General features: G+C 39.6%; 2 protein-coding genes across 2 annotated transcripts; one reads left to right on the top strand and one right to left on the bottom strand.

The window, feature by feature from the left end:
- Positions 1-2,248: 2,248 nt before the first annotated feature.
- LOC142174285 (uncharacterized) lies at positions 2,249-2,761 on the bottom strand. Its single transcript, XM_075240072.1, has one exon. It carries the CDS (start codon positions 2,759-2,761, stop codon positions 2,249-2,251), a length of 513 nt encoding a protein of 170 aa, XP_075096173.1.
- Positions 2,762-13,053: 10,292 nt separating this feature from the next.
- Positions 13,054-15,669, top strand: LOC107806312 (expansin-A1-like). The gene is made up of 4 exons (XM_016630449.2): positions 13,054-13,193; positions 13,302-13,435; positions 13,549-13,861; positions 14,806-15,669. The coding sequence occupies exons 2-4, from the start codon at positions 13,306-13,308 to the stop codon at positions 15,110-15,112; spliced, it is 750 nt and encodes a 249-aa protein (XP_016485935.1). The 5' UTR covers positions 13,054-13,193; positions 13,302-13,305; the 3' UTR covers positions 15,113-15,669.
- Positions 15,670-15,672: the final 3 nt, after the last annotated feature.

Below are 15,672 nucleotides of genomic sequence, written 5' to 3'. Positions count from 1 at the left end.
ACTGATTCACAAACAAACATGATTTATTTGACGAGTATTAATCAGTTGACTATTTACAACATTTGTCCATAATCAGTCTAAAACAATAGAAGCAGACTGTTTCAGTCAGCATTTTCAGAAATGAAAATTCGTAATATAACTAATCGACGAACTTAAACGAGTCGCTTACACACATTGTAAACAATCACAACCAACAGAAATAATTCACATTTGGAATTAAGTAGACGAGTAGGGGACAGTGTAACAAAATTGACTAGAAAATTATATAGAAAATCAAACAAACTAATGAACGAACATAGAATACACGTAGAATACACATAAGCAACAGAAAATTACCTCTGAACCTTCAATTCATCCGGACTCAACTCAACTTGGATTCGGACATTTTTTAGGCTGAACAGACTTTACTCGAAGTATTCTCAGTTGAGAATACCTCGATTAAAGTCTCTTAGACCTCAGTCCTTCACTCGAATCGGAAAATTCCAAGATTGGAAAATTTTTAGGGTTTCAAATTCCTGGATCTTAAATCCGAACATTTTTGGGCAGATTCGAAGGGAACCAAAGATGACACAAGGGTGAGGGAGGCCTAGGGGTCATTTGGTGTTAGTTTGAAGTAGGTTGGGATAAGGTCAGGTTGTACTCGAATCTTCAAATGAAGATTCGAGTAGTTCCAGTATGATTCGAACCATGCAACTAACAGATCTGTGATAAGGGTATTTAGGGGAAGTTGTGGTGTTATTTTGGAAGCCATCGGAGAAGGTAAGGTTTTCAGGCCAACCTTCGATTTAAGATTCGAAGAGTTGGGACCTGATTCGAAGGAAACCAATGTTAGATTTGTGTAGAGGATGTTCAGGGGATTCTATGGTGTTATTTTGGTGACCGGCGGCGTTGATGCCGCCGGGTTTCAGGCGGTGGGATCCTAGGGCGGCTAGGGTTAGGAGTGGGGGTTTGGGGGACGATGATGAACAGTGTAGGAGGGGGGGGTGTTCAGTTAGGGGCCGGGGTAAGGGCTTGGGACTTATATAGGGATGGGGTGGATTGATATTGTCCGTCCGATCAAGTAAGATGAAGGGCCAGGATCAATTCATTAAACCAAACGATGTCGTTTGGTTTAATGCCAGGGTCGGCTGAGTTGGGTCACTGGATCGGGTTACGGGTTACGGGTAAAGGGGGTGAGATCTTGACCATTGGTTGGATTTGATCCAACGGCTTCTGAGAAGCCACGACCAAACGCTGTCGTTTTGGTTCGTCTGGTTTGGACCGGACCTGGGCTAAAGGATTGGGCTGTGGGGGTTAAAATGTTTTGGGCCTGGATTTTAATCCAGGTCCGATTTTGTATATATATATATTTTTTCATTTTTTCTAATTTAAATTTTTAATATTAACTATAAAATAATTTTAACTTCACAAAAATATATTAATTACTCTATAACAATTATTTAACACATAGACAAAACATCAATCACACAGTGGAATATTTAAAATAGAACGATTGCATATTTTTTTTGTGATTTTATTTAAATTATCTTTTAAATGCATAATTAAATCCTATATGCATGCAATATGTATTTTATTTTATTTTTTCATTTTATTATGACAATGTAAACACTTACGGACATAACACAAGTATTTAACACCACGCAAATTCAAAAATTACACAGTAAAAGAAATTTATTTTATCTTTTGATTTATTTTGGAGTAGTTTTTCGTAAGGCAAAAATCACGTGCTCACAGTTACACTTACAACAGTTTCATGGGTTGTCTCCTATGCAGCGCCTGATTTAATGTCTCGACACGACCCAGATGAGTGCAATTAAAGCTCGCTCGACCTCCCCGGTTCAGTCAACTGCAGTTGAGTCCCTTCCTTGGGCTCGCTCATACCCACATACAACTTCAATCTCTGACCATTGACTCTAAATGTACGAGAGTCATTCTCAGTGGCGACGTCAACTGCTCCTGACTGGAAAACTTCAACTACTCGAAATGGTCCAGACCATCGTGACTTCAGCTTACCCAGGAACAACCTCAGTCTTGAGTTGTATAGCAGTACCATGTCCCCAGGTTTGAAATTTCGCTCAACAATGTTCTGATCGTGTAGCCTCTTCATTCTCTCTTTGTACAGCCTTGTGCTCTCAAAAGCAAGATACCGGAACTCCTCGAGCTCATGCAATTCTGTGACTCTTGACGTGCCCGCAGCTTCCATGTCTAAGTTTAGTTGTTTGATTGCCCACCACGCTTTATGCTCGAGTTATACAAGTAAGTGATAGGCCTTCCCAAACACTAACTTGTATGGTGACATACCAATTGGTGTCTTGAAAGTTGTTCTGTAGGACCAGAGTGCATCATCTAGCTTCCTTGCCCAATTAGTTCTTGTGGCGTTCACAGTTTTCGTTAACACACTCTTGATTTCCATGTTGGATACCTCAACCTGTCCACTAGTTTGCGGGTGGTATGGAGTAGCCACCTTGTGGCGTACATCGTATTTTATAAGCAACTTCTCGAAGGCTCTATTGCAGAAGTGAGTGCCTCTGTCGCTGATAATCGCTCGTGGTGTCCCGAAGCGGGTGAATATGTTCTTCTTTAGAAACCCCTCCACCACTTTTGCATCATTGGTGCGCAATGCTACAACTTCCACCCACTTGGACACATAGTCTACAGCAACAAGGATGTATTTATTACCATAAGAGCCGATGAAGGGACCCATGAAATCAATCCGCCAGACGTCGAACACTTCTATCTCCTGAATTGGGTTCATGGGCATCTCGTGGCGCCGGGAAATGTTCCCGGTGCGTTGACATTTATTACAACCCTTCACCCATGAGTGGGCATCTTTAAACACAGTCGGCCAGAAAAATCCGGCCTCTAGCACCTTTGCTGCTGTCTTGATCCCTCCAAAGTGTCCACCATAAGCCGATGCATGACAAGCCTGCAAAATAGAAGATTGTTCTATCTCGGAGACGCATCTCCGGATCATGTTATCCAGGCATATTTGAAAGAGATAGGGCTCATCCCAATAGTACAAGCGGCTTTCACGAAAAAAATTGTTTCCTCTGGACCGATGAAAGGTCGTGAGGAACTATACCACTGGCCAGGTAATTGGCCAAGTCTGCATACCATGACGCTTCCTGATGAGTGGTGGCGAGCAGTTGCTCGTCCGGAAAAGTTTGCAGAATTTCCTCAACTTCAATCGCATTTTCAGCTCCCTCAAGTCATGATAGGTGATCAACGACTTGATTCTCAGTGCCTTTGCGGTCACGTATTTCAAGATCGAACTCTTGCAGCAGCAACACCCAATGAATCAGGTGTGGCTTAGAGTCTTTCTTTTCTATTAAGTATCTAAGAGCGGCATGGTCAGTGTAGACGATTACCTTTGATCCTATCAGGTAGGATCGGAACTTATCGAATGCGAACACCACAGCTAGCATCTCCTTTTCAGTCACCGTATAGTTCAACTGGGCTCCAATCAGCATTCTGCTGGCATAGTAGATAGGGTGCATCAATTTGTCCTTCCGCTGGCCCAGCACTGCCCCCACTGCGTAGTCACTAGCGTCACACATTAGTTCGAATGGTTGCTCCCAGTTGGGGGCAACAATGATGGGTGTTGTGACCAGCCTCTGCTTCAACTCCTCAAACGCTACCCTGCAATCATCAGAAAATACAAACGGGTGATCTTTCTCTAATAACTTACAGAGAGGTTTGGTGATTTTGGAGAAGTCTTTTATGAACCGCCGGTAGAAACCGGCATGTCCAAGAAAACTTCTGATTGCTTTGACCGAAGTTGGTGGAGGCAGCTTTGCTATTACATCAACCTTTGCTCGATCTACTTCTATTCCCTTTCTTGACATACGGTACCCCAAGACTATGCCTTCTTGTACCATGAAATGGCACTTCTCCCAGTTCAGCACCAGATTAGTCTCGATGCACCGTTTCAGCACACGCGTCAAATTCACCAGGCACTCATCAAATGAACTCCCCACCACTGAGAAGTCATCCATGAACACCTCTATTATATCCCCAACCATGTAAGTGAATATGGCCATCATGCACCGTTGGAATGTGGCGGGTGCATTGCATAGGCCAAAGGGCATCCTCCTAAAGTCATAAATGCCATAAGGGCATGTGAAAGAGATCTTCTCTCGGTCCTCAGGTGCAATGAAAATCTGATTGTACCCTGAGTACCCATCTAGAAAACAAAAGTGTGACCTCCCTGCCAATCTATCCAGCATCTGATCGATGAAGGGAAGTGAGAAGTGATCTTTCCGGGTGGCTAGATTCAACTTTCGATAATCCATGCAAATTCTCCAGCCTGTGATGGTTCTTGTTGAGATTAGTTCATTGTTGTCATTCTTCACAACCGTCATGCCACCATTCTTAGGCACACATTGAACTGGGCTAACCCAACTTCTGTCAGAGATTGGGAAAATGATTCCCGCATCTAACCACTTTATCACCTCCTTCTTCACCACTTCCTTCATATTTGGGTTCAGCCTCCTCTGATGTTCCCTGGAAGGTTTGTGCCCCTCTTCCAGCAGAATCTTATGCATGCAGTAAGCGGGGCTGATCCCCTTGATGTTTACCATGGTCCACCCAATGGCAGTTTTGCACTCCTTCAATACCTGTAGAAGCTGTTGGACCTGCACATCTAACAAACTAGATGAGATAATAACAGGTAGAGTGGAGTCGGGTCCCAGAAATTCATACCTGAGGTGGGTTGGCAGTGGCTTTAGTTCCAGCTTCGGTGGTTCTTCAATGGATGGCTTAGCTGGAGGAGTTTCTCTCTTTCCTAAGTGTAGGGGCTTGAACTCTAGTTCTCTATCCCAGAACCCTCTACCTTCCAATGCCAACACCCATTCTGCCAAGTCCTCACCGTTCACTTCCTTCAAATTCGTCAAACATGTAGCGAGGGGATCCTCAATTGTCAACACTTCATCATCAGACTGTACGATTACATCCACGGCATCAATAAGAGAGCAATTTGCGAACTCACTTGGGCGCCTCATAGATTTCTGCACATTGAATATGATCTCATCGTCATTGAGCCTCATCTTAAGCTCCCCGGTCTCACAATCAATAAGAGCTCTCCCTGTGGCCAAGAAAGGTTTTCCTAAGATGATAGGAATTTCTTCATCCACCTTGAAATCCAATATTACAAAATCTGCAGGGAACACGAATTCCCCACTTGAATAAGTACATCATCCAGGATCCCAAATGGACGTTTCATAGTCCTGTCAGCCAGCTACAGCAACATAGAGGTGGGTTTAGCTCTCCCAATGCCTAACCTCTTGTAAATGACCAGGGGCATAAGATTAATGTTGGCCCCTAAATCACAGAGTGCTTTCGCAAAAGCAAAGTTTCCAATTGTATATGGAATAGTAAAACTCCCTGGATCAGAGAGCTTTTCAGCAACAGGTCTAGTTACCACTGCACTGCACGTCTGAGTAAGTGTCACTGTAGCCAAGTCTTGGAAATCAAATTTCCGGGCCATTAAGTCTTACATCATTTTTGCGTATCCAGGCATCTCCTTTAAGGCTTCAATCAATGGAATATTTACCTGAATTTGCTTGAGCATCTCAAAGAACTTTTTGTACTGCTCCTCCTTTTGATGCTTGGCTAACCTCTGTGGAAATTGTGGAGGAAGGCTTTTCTTCCCAATCACTTGGGACTTTTCTTTCTCGGCTACTATCTCCACTACCGGCTCTTCAACTGCTTCAGCAACTTTCTCGGTCTTCTGCGGAGTATTCTTTTCTTCTTGAGCAGGCTGGACTGTCACATCTGTCAACCTTGTGTATTCATCCAGCTCAATGGGTACCTGAATGAGTGTCTCAACCTGTATATTGTCACGAGCTCTCTCTTGCTCTTCGTCGAGATCCCTGCCGTTACGGAGACTCACCGCCATCAGCTGCTTCGGGCCCTGATCTTTAGGATTGATTTAGGTATCTGCAGGTAGCGTCCCTTGAGGACGATTGTTCAAAGACATTGAAATTTTGCCCACTTGCACTTCAATATTTTTGATAGCTACGTCATGTGCATCTACTCTCTCGTTTATCTTTGCAGTGGACCCAATAACCTGCTGCATCATTACTTCCAGTCTAGCAAACCCATCGTCCTGTCTTCCACCATGCTGCTGCTGAGGAGGGTGGTACCCCTGCTGCTGATTGTTGTACCCCTGTGGTCTAGGATACGGTGCCATGTTGTTGGGGGGTCTCATACCTCCCATGTTTCCGGCGTTATATTGTGGCTGAGGTGGTCTGTACTGCTGCTGAGTCTGCTGACCCCAGTTCTGATTTCCCTGTCTCTGACCCCCATAGTTAGCAACATAGTTCATATCTTCAGGGTGCTGATGATGATGATCAAGCTCTGTATTCCAAGGATTACCAATTGGCTGACTAATGCAAGATGTGCACAGGCCCCCATTGGTAGTATCTACTATGTGTACCTGCTGCTTCTGCCCTGATTCCTCCACCTTTTTGGTGAGGATGCTCATTTGTGTCAGGAGAGTCGCCATATTTTCAGCCATAGTGTTTGAAGGATCAAGAGGCACGGAGTGCACCACTGGAGTGATGGGTGCATTCCTGGATGTCCATCCCGAATTCTGTGCCATTTTATCTAGTAAACTCTGACCTTCACTCCATGTCTTGCTCAGGAATGCCCCACCAGCTGAGGCATCCACAATATTCTTCAACCCATCTGACAGTCCCATATAAAATCGTTGTCCCAACATCTGTTCTGGAATACCATGATGTGGACACATAACCAACATTCCTTTGAACCTGCCCCATGTTTCATGCAATGTCTCCATCGGTTTCTGCTTGAAGCTCACGATCTCATCAATTTGTTGGGCAGTTTTGTTGGGTGGATGAAACTTGTTATGAAACTGCTTGACTAACTCATCCCATGTTGCTATAGAATTTATGGGGAGTGAGTTTAGCCAAACCTGTGCAGCTCTTGTCACCGAGAATGGGAACAATAATAGCCTAATAGCCTCTAGAGTGACATTGGGATGCCTCTGGGTCTTGCAGATTGACAGGAAGTTCTTCAGGTGTTGCTGAGGATCTTCAAGTTGTGTCCTAGAGAAGAGTCCCTTATTTTGCAACAAGTGCAACATGTTATTTGTGATCTGGAACGACTCAAATTGTATTGCGGGCACAACTATGGCAGTAATCAAATTGTTAGATATGGGCTGTGCCCAGTCATACAGTGCACCCTCGGGCACCAGGGGTGCCGCTTCTCTGACATTCAAGTTGACTTGCTCATGCCTACCATTTCCGTTGGGGTCTATTGCGTCTCCCATGTCAATTTCGAATTTGTCTGTTTGTTGAGGTGGTTGAAGTCTTCTGTTGGCACGGTTCAATGCCCTGAATATTTTCTCAGGGTCTGAGAGTCCTTCAAGTAGTTCTCCAGTCCTGGTAGAGTTTCTAGGCATACACCTGTGCAACCAAGTCAACAACCGTCAAAAGTTTCAATCAAAAATTGGGTGTAGAGAAACTGCCTACACTAAGAATTTTTGTATTTCTATCAATGGTAATTGATAATTCCGTTAACTCCCCAGAAACGGTGCCAAAATTTGATCACGCCCAACTATGCCTTATAAAAAGGACAATGCGGTCGTTGCAAATATAATCCGGTTTACAAGTCCGGAGTCGAATCCCACAGAGAGTTAGCTTATCAATCACAATCTTTAGACTCACTAAACTCCTCAAAACCAGCTTTCCAAATATTTGAATCACAAGTTGATGGTTTCTTTAGTAACTAAGATTGCAAGTAAATTAAACAGGCTGTAAACTAAAACGCTAAGGTTGTAAACAATGATGAGATAAAGCTAAGGTAAAGATTTCCCCTATTGATGGAATCCCTTATGTTTATGCTACATACAAATATACCAACACTTCTCTATCAATCATGAACGCTCGTCTTACCATAAATCTCTCCCGAGTAATCACAGTAATATACTATTGCACTCTTCCAAGATACACTTGCTAGCTTTAATTAACACAGTTCACTTAAGATTGCACCCAAGGCTTCGTTATCCCTAATCCCGCCTTTAAACCCGCAGTTATAGATTCCTCTTATACTTTAGGAGTGATGTTATTCAACAATAACCTAAATATGCACTCTCTCCTGAGTTATGCACACTAAATAGGCACAGCTAATTGCGGATCCTATCAATTAACTACAACAAGAATATAGTTGAATAAATAAAGATTGAAACTAGCAATTTGTATTCACATAAACAAGAAGTTCATCCCCCAATAGGTTCCATCAAAACCTTAGACAAAAGATTTAGCTACTCATAACTATGGGTAAACAAACTAAGATAAGATTCATCATAAACTAGCAATAGAAATCAAAGAAAAGAAGAAAGATCTTTTGGGTGATCTCTCACAATGGTTTTTCTTCCTAAGAAACTCTAAAAATCAATACAAGCCTCTCTTGGGTGAAGTCTAGTGTTTAAAATAGGGTTTTGGGCTAAAAATCCCGTGTTTTGCACTTTAGTCCCTGAAATTTCCGCCTCCTGCTGCGGTTCTGCCGCGGTCGCGGTGGAACCGCGGCCAAACAGCTCCTCTGAATCTCCTTCTATCCGCGAGCATCCGTTACCGCGGTTCTGCCGCGGTCGCGGTGGAACCGTGGCAGAGTCATTTTTCTGATTCTTCAGCCTGTTTTTGCGTGGTTCACTTGGGACATTTCACGGTTGGCCTCTCTTTCTTCATTTTTTTTGACTCCAAAAGTGCTCCCTAGCCTTCCTAGTCATATATAACCTGCAAATCATGAAAAACACTAATAAGAGCATTTTGTTAGCACTTTTATTATTAAAACTATGCAAGAAGGCAGTTATTTAGGGCCTGAATATAGTTAAATTCACCTATTATCAGTGCCTGTAGCACCGCCATATCGCACCAAAATGGGTCCGCAAAGAAGGTTAGGAATATATGTTGGGTTTGAATCGCCCTCCATTATTCGCTACCTCGAAACATTGACGGGGGATTTATTTACTACATGATTTGCAGACTGTCGATTCGATGAGACATTTTTCCCAAAATTAGGGGGAGAAGTTGGTGAAACCAAATGAGAAATTTTGTGGAAAAATCCATCATTATCTCATCTTGATCCACGTGCCTCTATTTGTGAAAAAGAAGTGCAAAAGATTATCCATTTGCAGAGAATAGCAAATCAAATGCCAGACGCATTTACGGATTTGAAAAGGATAACAAAATCACATATCCCTGCAGAGAATGTTCCAATCCGTATTGATGTCCCTATTGGACAATCTTCTAGTATCATAGCTAATGAGTCAAAAGCACGCCTAAAACGTGGCAGACCATAAGGTTCAAAAGATCGAAATCCTAGAAAAAGGAAAACAAATGATCAAAATGACACTACGAAAGAATCTCATGAAGAAATCCACGATTTAATAAATTCTGAGGTTAACGAGGAATCCACTGAGCCCGATGCTCAAGAAAATAAGGAACTATCAATAAATCCAATCGATATTGAGACAAATTTGGATCGATATAGGTGGATTATGTCTTTGCATATAATGTTGCATCTAGCATTATGCAAGAAAGTGAGGATCTTGAACCTCAATCTGTTGGAGAATGTCGACAAAGACTTGATTGGCCAAAATGGCAAAAAACAATCCAATCAGAGTTGAATTCACTTGTAAAACATGAAGTTTTTGGGCCTGTAGTCCATACGCCTAATGGTGTTAAACTTGTTGGCTATAAATGGGTCTTTGTACGCAAGAGAAATGAGAAAAATGAGGTACAAAGATATAAGGCACGCCTTGTTGCACAAGGATTTTCACAAAGGCCTGATATCGATTATGAAGAGACATATTCACCCATTATGGATAGTATAACTTTCCGTTATCTCATTAGTTTTGTTGTCCATGAAAAGCTTGACATGCATTTAATGGATATGGTTACTGCCTACCTTTATGACTCACTTGATAATGAGATATACATGAAAATTTCTGATGGATTTAAAATGCCAAACGCACATAATTCAAAGTCTTGGGAAATGTTTTCAATCAAATTGCAAAGATCTTTGTATTGTCTAAAGCAATCAGGACGAATGTGGTATAATCGTCTTAGTGAGTATTTATTAAAGGAAGGCTATATAAATGTTGCCATTTGCCCATGTGTTTTTATAAAGAAAACAACATCGGAATTTATTGTACTTGCCGTATATTTTGATGACATAAACCTTATTGGAACTCCTATAGAACTCCAAAAGACAATTGATTATTTAAAGAAGGAATTCTAGATGAAAGATCTCGGAAAGATAAAATTATGTCTTGGTTTGCAAATTGAACATTTGGCAAATGGAATTTTTGTTCATCAATCTGCCTACATAGAAAAAGTATTGAAACGGTTTTACATGGATGGAGCACATCCATTAAGTACTCCGATGGTTGCTCGATCACTTGATGTGAATAAGGATCCATTCCGACCTCAAGAAGAGAATGCAGAGCTACTTGGTCCTGAAGTACCATATCTTAGTGCAATTGGTGCACTAATGTATCTTGCTAATACTACAAGGCCTGACATAACTTTTTCAGTTAATGTCTTAGCAAGATATAGCTCTGCTCCTACAAGGAGACATTGGAATGGAATCAAACACATATTGCGGTATCTAAAAAGGACTACCGATATGGGCTTATTTTATGGCAATAATTGCAGTTCTGATCCTGTTGGTTATGGTGATGCTGGGTATTTATTCGATTCACACAAGGCTCGATCTCAAACAGGTTATGTGTTTACCTGTGGAGGCACTCCCATATCTTGGCGATCAACTAAACAATCAATTGTGGCTACTTCATCTAATCATACTGAGATAATTGCTATTCATGAAGCAAGTCGAGAGTGTGTGTGGTTGAGGTCTATAATACATCTTATTCGAGACAAATGTGGTTTGAAATGTGACAAACTACCCACGATTTTGTATGAAGACAATGCAGCATGCATAGCCCAATTGAAGGGAGGATTCATAAAAGGAGATAGGACAAAGCACATTTCACCAAAGTTATTTTTCACACATGATCTTCAAAAGAACGGTGATATCAATGTGCAACAGATTCGTTCAAGTGATAATATGGTTGATTTGTTCACAAAATCTCTACCAACGTCAACCTTCAAAAAGCTAGTGTACAAGATCGGGATGCGATGACTCAAGGATGTGAATTAATGCTCTCATCAGGGGGAGTTAATGCGCGTTGCACTCTTTTTCCCTTACAAGGTTTTGTCCCACTGGGTTTTTCTTGAAAGATTTTTAACGAGGCAACCAAAAGGCATATTATTAGAGATGTGTACTCTTTTTCCTTTTCTAGAAATTTTTTTCTCATTGAGTTTTATTTTAGTTAAAGTTTTAACGAGGCACATTACTTATCGAGTAGACATTCAAGGGGGAGTGGTATAAATAGAATTTTATTTAGGTGAATGTCCATATTTAGAGAGATTCTAGAGTTTATTACTTGGTGGCTAAGTCAACCTCTCCCTATAAATAGAGGGTTCTATTCCATTGTAATTGATCCCAAAATTCAATAAAAATTTCCTCTCTCTCTTTCTCTGCAATATTGTTCTTCTATTTTTATTGTTTCATAACAATAATTAAGTAATTATTACGATATAGGCCAATATTGATAGTCGTATCTTACCATCAAAAATTATAGTGAGATAGATATAATTCTTTAACCCTTAATCAGATGTCTCGAGTTCGTGACCTAAAAATAAAAGAACTCTCAATAAGGAATGTTTTTCGTTTTAATAGGCCAATGACTACCAAACATCGAGTGATAATTGTATATTTAGAAGGTTGATAAATAAAAAAGATTTTTAGCCCATGCTGTGTATTTCTTCCCTAATATAAATTTAGTAGGTAGGGAGGTTAGATGTACTTTTGCAGCCATAGAACAGACTGCTATTTAATGAGGAGAAACAATAAACTAATACATTAATTTGAATATTTTTAAGTGAATCATTTCTATTAAATTCTGCTACCCAAAAAAGATATCGTATTCAATTCACTCACTTCTACTTAATGTACTATAAACGGCCGAACCACTGAAAAGAACTGCCCCTAATGACAGAATTTACTCTATTCTATTTTCAGCTGACCAGTAGTGAGTATTTAAATTACAGTGTTTGTAGCAGATGCAGCACTTATGTGAAAAGAAAAAAAAAAGCAATTATTCCATTTTGTTGTTATTGCTTTTATTTTTATTATTATATTCATTCACTTAAGCATATGTTCCTAGTGAAACAAAACTCAATTTGAATCTTAGTTTATATACATTATCTGTTACCGGTTTTAAAATAACATGATTGTATAATTTTTTTTTACATTATCGTTAAATTAAACTTACAATTCAACTCAAAAATAAAGGTTAATTCAAAAGAAAATGATAGGGTCTAAATGTAACTTCTACTAAAAATATAAAACAAAACATTTTCATTTAGTCAACATGCAAGTGAGAAAACAGACTTAATTGGTAAAATTCTACCTTCCCCTTATAGCTTAATTTCTACATATGAAAGAAGAAAAAAGAAACTGTCCATTAAAAAATAGAATACATGAAAAAGGAGGGGGAAAAAAAGGGTGAGCTAAGTAGACAAGTAGCAACTAGTAAAGATAGGACAAAATACGAAGTTGACCGGTCGATCAAAACTAATTGCATGCGCTAGCTAAAAATGTACCATATATATATATCTAGAAAATTATATATTTTATTGGCTACTTTTTTGGATCGGCTAAAATTAAATATTTCTCGCATAAGTTTTAACCAACAGAGGAAAAACCAGAAGACCCCACTTGGATTTTGTGAATTTTGGTCTTATTACCAAATAGCACAAGCCTACAAAACCTTACGCGGTTTGAGCCCATAAAACATTAAAACCTACTTTGTACAGGCCCAACATAAAAATTTACCTTCAAATTCCCACCATCAAAATCTCAAAATATAAAATAATTAATTAATGGTTCCTAACTAGGGCAGTTTTTGGTCCCCTCAGCAGCCTTAAAAAAGTGTCAGTCAGTTGTGTAACTGTAGCACAACTTAAAGGCCAAGCCCCTCAACTCTTAAAATCCCCTATTTATATCACTCCAAATCTCTCCCATTTTTCTACACCCAACTCAACTACCTTTTATTCACATTCTCTCTAGCTCTCTGTTTCTCAAGTCAAGGTTCACTCTCCAAAGTAATAGTCTTTCTTCTTTTCCTCTTTTCTTGACCAAATGCTAGCACTATTTTCAAGATTGTTAACATTTCTTGAATTTATGCTAAAAAAGTTGTAATCTTTATGCAGGAACATGGCTTATTTTGGGATTTGCTTTGTTGGTTTTCTTGCAATGGTGTCATCTGTTTACGGTTATGGTGGTGGAGGTTGGATTAATGCTCATGCTACCTTTTATGGTGGTGGTGATGCCTCTGGCACAATGGGTATGCCTCATTTTCTTTAAATATTCCAAAATTCAATTTTTTTTTTGTGTGTAATTTGAGGTTAATTATTTGTGCTGATTCTTGTCTTTTTGTTGCATGTGTTTTTAAAATAGGTGGGGCATGTGGATATGGAAATTTGTATAGCCAAGGGTATGGTACAAATACTGCAGCATTAAGTACAGCTATGTTCAACAATGGGTTGAGCTGTGGTTCTTGTTTTGAGATAAGGTGTGTGAATGATAGGAAAGGGTGTTTGCCTGGTTCAATTGTGGTCACAGCTACCAATTTTTGCCCACCAAATAATGCATTGCCTAACAATGCAGGGGGTTGGTGTAATCCTCCCCTTCACCATTTTGATCTCTCTCAGCCTATTTTCCAACACATTGCTCAATACAAAGCTGGAATTGTTCCTGTTGCTTACAGAAGGTATGTTTATTGTTTTATTAAAGTCTTCTTGGAACCCCACTTTATTACATACTATGGTATTTGCTATATGTTTGTTAATGTATGGTTGGTTACTTAATTCCTTAAAGAGGGTCAAGGAGAATTTTGTCTTTTCACAATATGAGTCAATTTACCCTTTAGGGAATGTGAATAAAGGAAAAAAAAATGCTAAGGCAAGAGTTTATTTTTTGTTTTCTATAACCTTATACATGTCTAAATTGCTTAGCCTTAAGGTGTAAAATTTCTCATTGGTGCTTTGAAAATGACATGAATTTACTTTACATGCAAAAAAGGTGAAACCACATGTGTGGTCCCCTTTAACAATAGTTTTAATTTTACTATTGTAACTTGGAAGTTTCCCATTTGGCTCTTTTCAATTGTATACTTTAGCCTTTACTTCTTGCTTGTGTTTGGTAAACTTGTAATAGTAGAATATACAAATATTGTCACCACTGGACAATTACTCCCTCCGTTTTAATTTACGTGAATTTATTTCCTTTTTAGTCCGTGCCAAAAAGAACGATCCTTTTCCTTATTTGGAAACAATTTACCTTTACACAAGATTTATAGCCACACATAATATATGTGCTTCATTTTAGATCACAAGATTAAAAGTCTTCTCTCTTTCATTAAACTCCGTGCGCAGTCAAATGAGTTCACATAGATTGAAACGGAGGGACTAGTATTTATATAGCCTATTCCAACTTGCTTACTATTAAGGCTTCACCATATAGACCCACATTAAGGTCAGTCTAGTGTACTAAGCTCCAGTTATGCGCGGGGTTTGGGTAAGGGTCGGATCACAATAGTCTATCTTACATAGTCTTACACTACATTTTTATAAGAGACTATTTTCACGGCTTGAAGCTGTGGCTTTTTTATCACATGGACTCACAATATGACACATTTTTTCTCTAAAAATACAGGGTACCCTGCAGAAGAAGGGGAGGTATAAGGTTCACAATCAATGGACACTCATACTTCAACCTTGTACTTGTAACAAATGTTGGTGGTGGTGGTGATGTTCATGCTGTTGCTGTAAAAGGATCAAGAACTGGTTGGCAACCAATGTCAAGAAACTGGGGACAAAACTGGCAAAACAACAATTATCTTAATGGCCAAACGCTCTCATTTAAGGTTACTACAGGTGATGGCCGCAGTTTGATTTCCTACAATGTTGCACCTGCTCATTGGTCTTTTGGACAGACTTATACTGGAGCTCAATTCCACTGAAAAAAATTTGGCTGCTCAAGAATTTAATATTTTAGCTAAATGGGGTTTTAAGTTTGGATAATTAGTAGTATACTAGTATTAATATTATGTATACTAATTTGGTCACTAGTATTAGTATTGTGACTGTTTTAGTATAGAATGGGTGTACTCAAATAGAGTATATAGGAGGACTGTCTATTTGGGAGGTTTTAGTGTGGCCTCTAGGGTAAAAAATGAAAAGGGCATATTTTAAAATTGTCCTTTTTTTCATTTTTAACCCCTACTTTTGGGACCCTAATTCTTGAGGCCACTCTTTTTAGGGGTTCTTTTGTTTTGGGGTTTATTTTGTAATTTTTCCTTCTGTGAGGGCAGAAGAGGAAAGCAGTGGTGGAGTTTTATCACCCGCAGTTGGTTTAGGGTTATCTTTTTAGTAAAGTTGGACAAATTTGGCAACTTTTTTTGTTCTTGCTTCAGCCTATAGCTGGAGATTGAAATGGTTTGTGTGAGACTAAAGTGTAAAAACACATTTAACTACTAGTAATGATTCAAGAAGATGATGCTTATGTATTGAACTTTTATTC

Source organism: Nicotiana tabacum, chromosome 20 (assembly GCF_000715075.1).
Source record: "Nicotiana tabacum cultivar K326 chromosome 20, ASM71507v2, whole genome shotgun sequence".
Taxonomy (NCBI): Eukaryota; Viridiplantae; Streptophyta; class Magnoliopsida; order Solanales; family Solanaceae; genus Nicotiana; species Nicotiana tabacum.
Note: the sequence above shows the minus strand (reverse complement) of the source record. Positions and strands in the feature narration are given on the sequence as shown.

What these genes read in the sequence shown, in the direction of transcription:
- LOC142174285 (XM_075240072.1), bottom strand. Translation starts at nt 2,761, where the DNA reads ATGCCCATGAACCCAATTCAGGAGATAGAAGTGTTCGACGTCTGGCGG.
- LOC107806312 (XM_016630449.2), top strand. Translation starts at nt 13,306, where the DNA reads ATGGCTTATTTTGGGATTTGCTTTGTTGGTTTTCTTGCAATGGTGTCA. An exon ending in TGATGCCTCTGGCACAATGG is followed by an intron (nt 13,436 to 13,548) that starts GTATGCCTCATT and finishes TTTTTAAAATAG; the next exon opens with GTGGGGCATGTGGATATGGA. An exon ending in GTTCCTGTTGCTTACAGAAG is followed by an intron (nt 13,862 to 14,805) that starts GTATGTTTATTG and finishes CTAAAAATACAG; the next exon opens with GGTACCCTGCAGAAGAAGGG.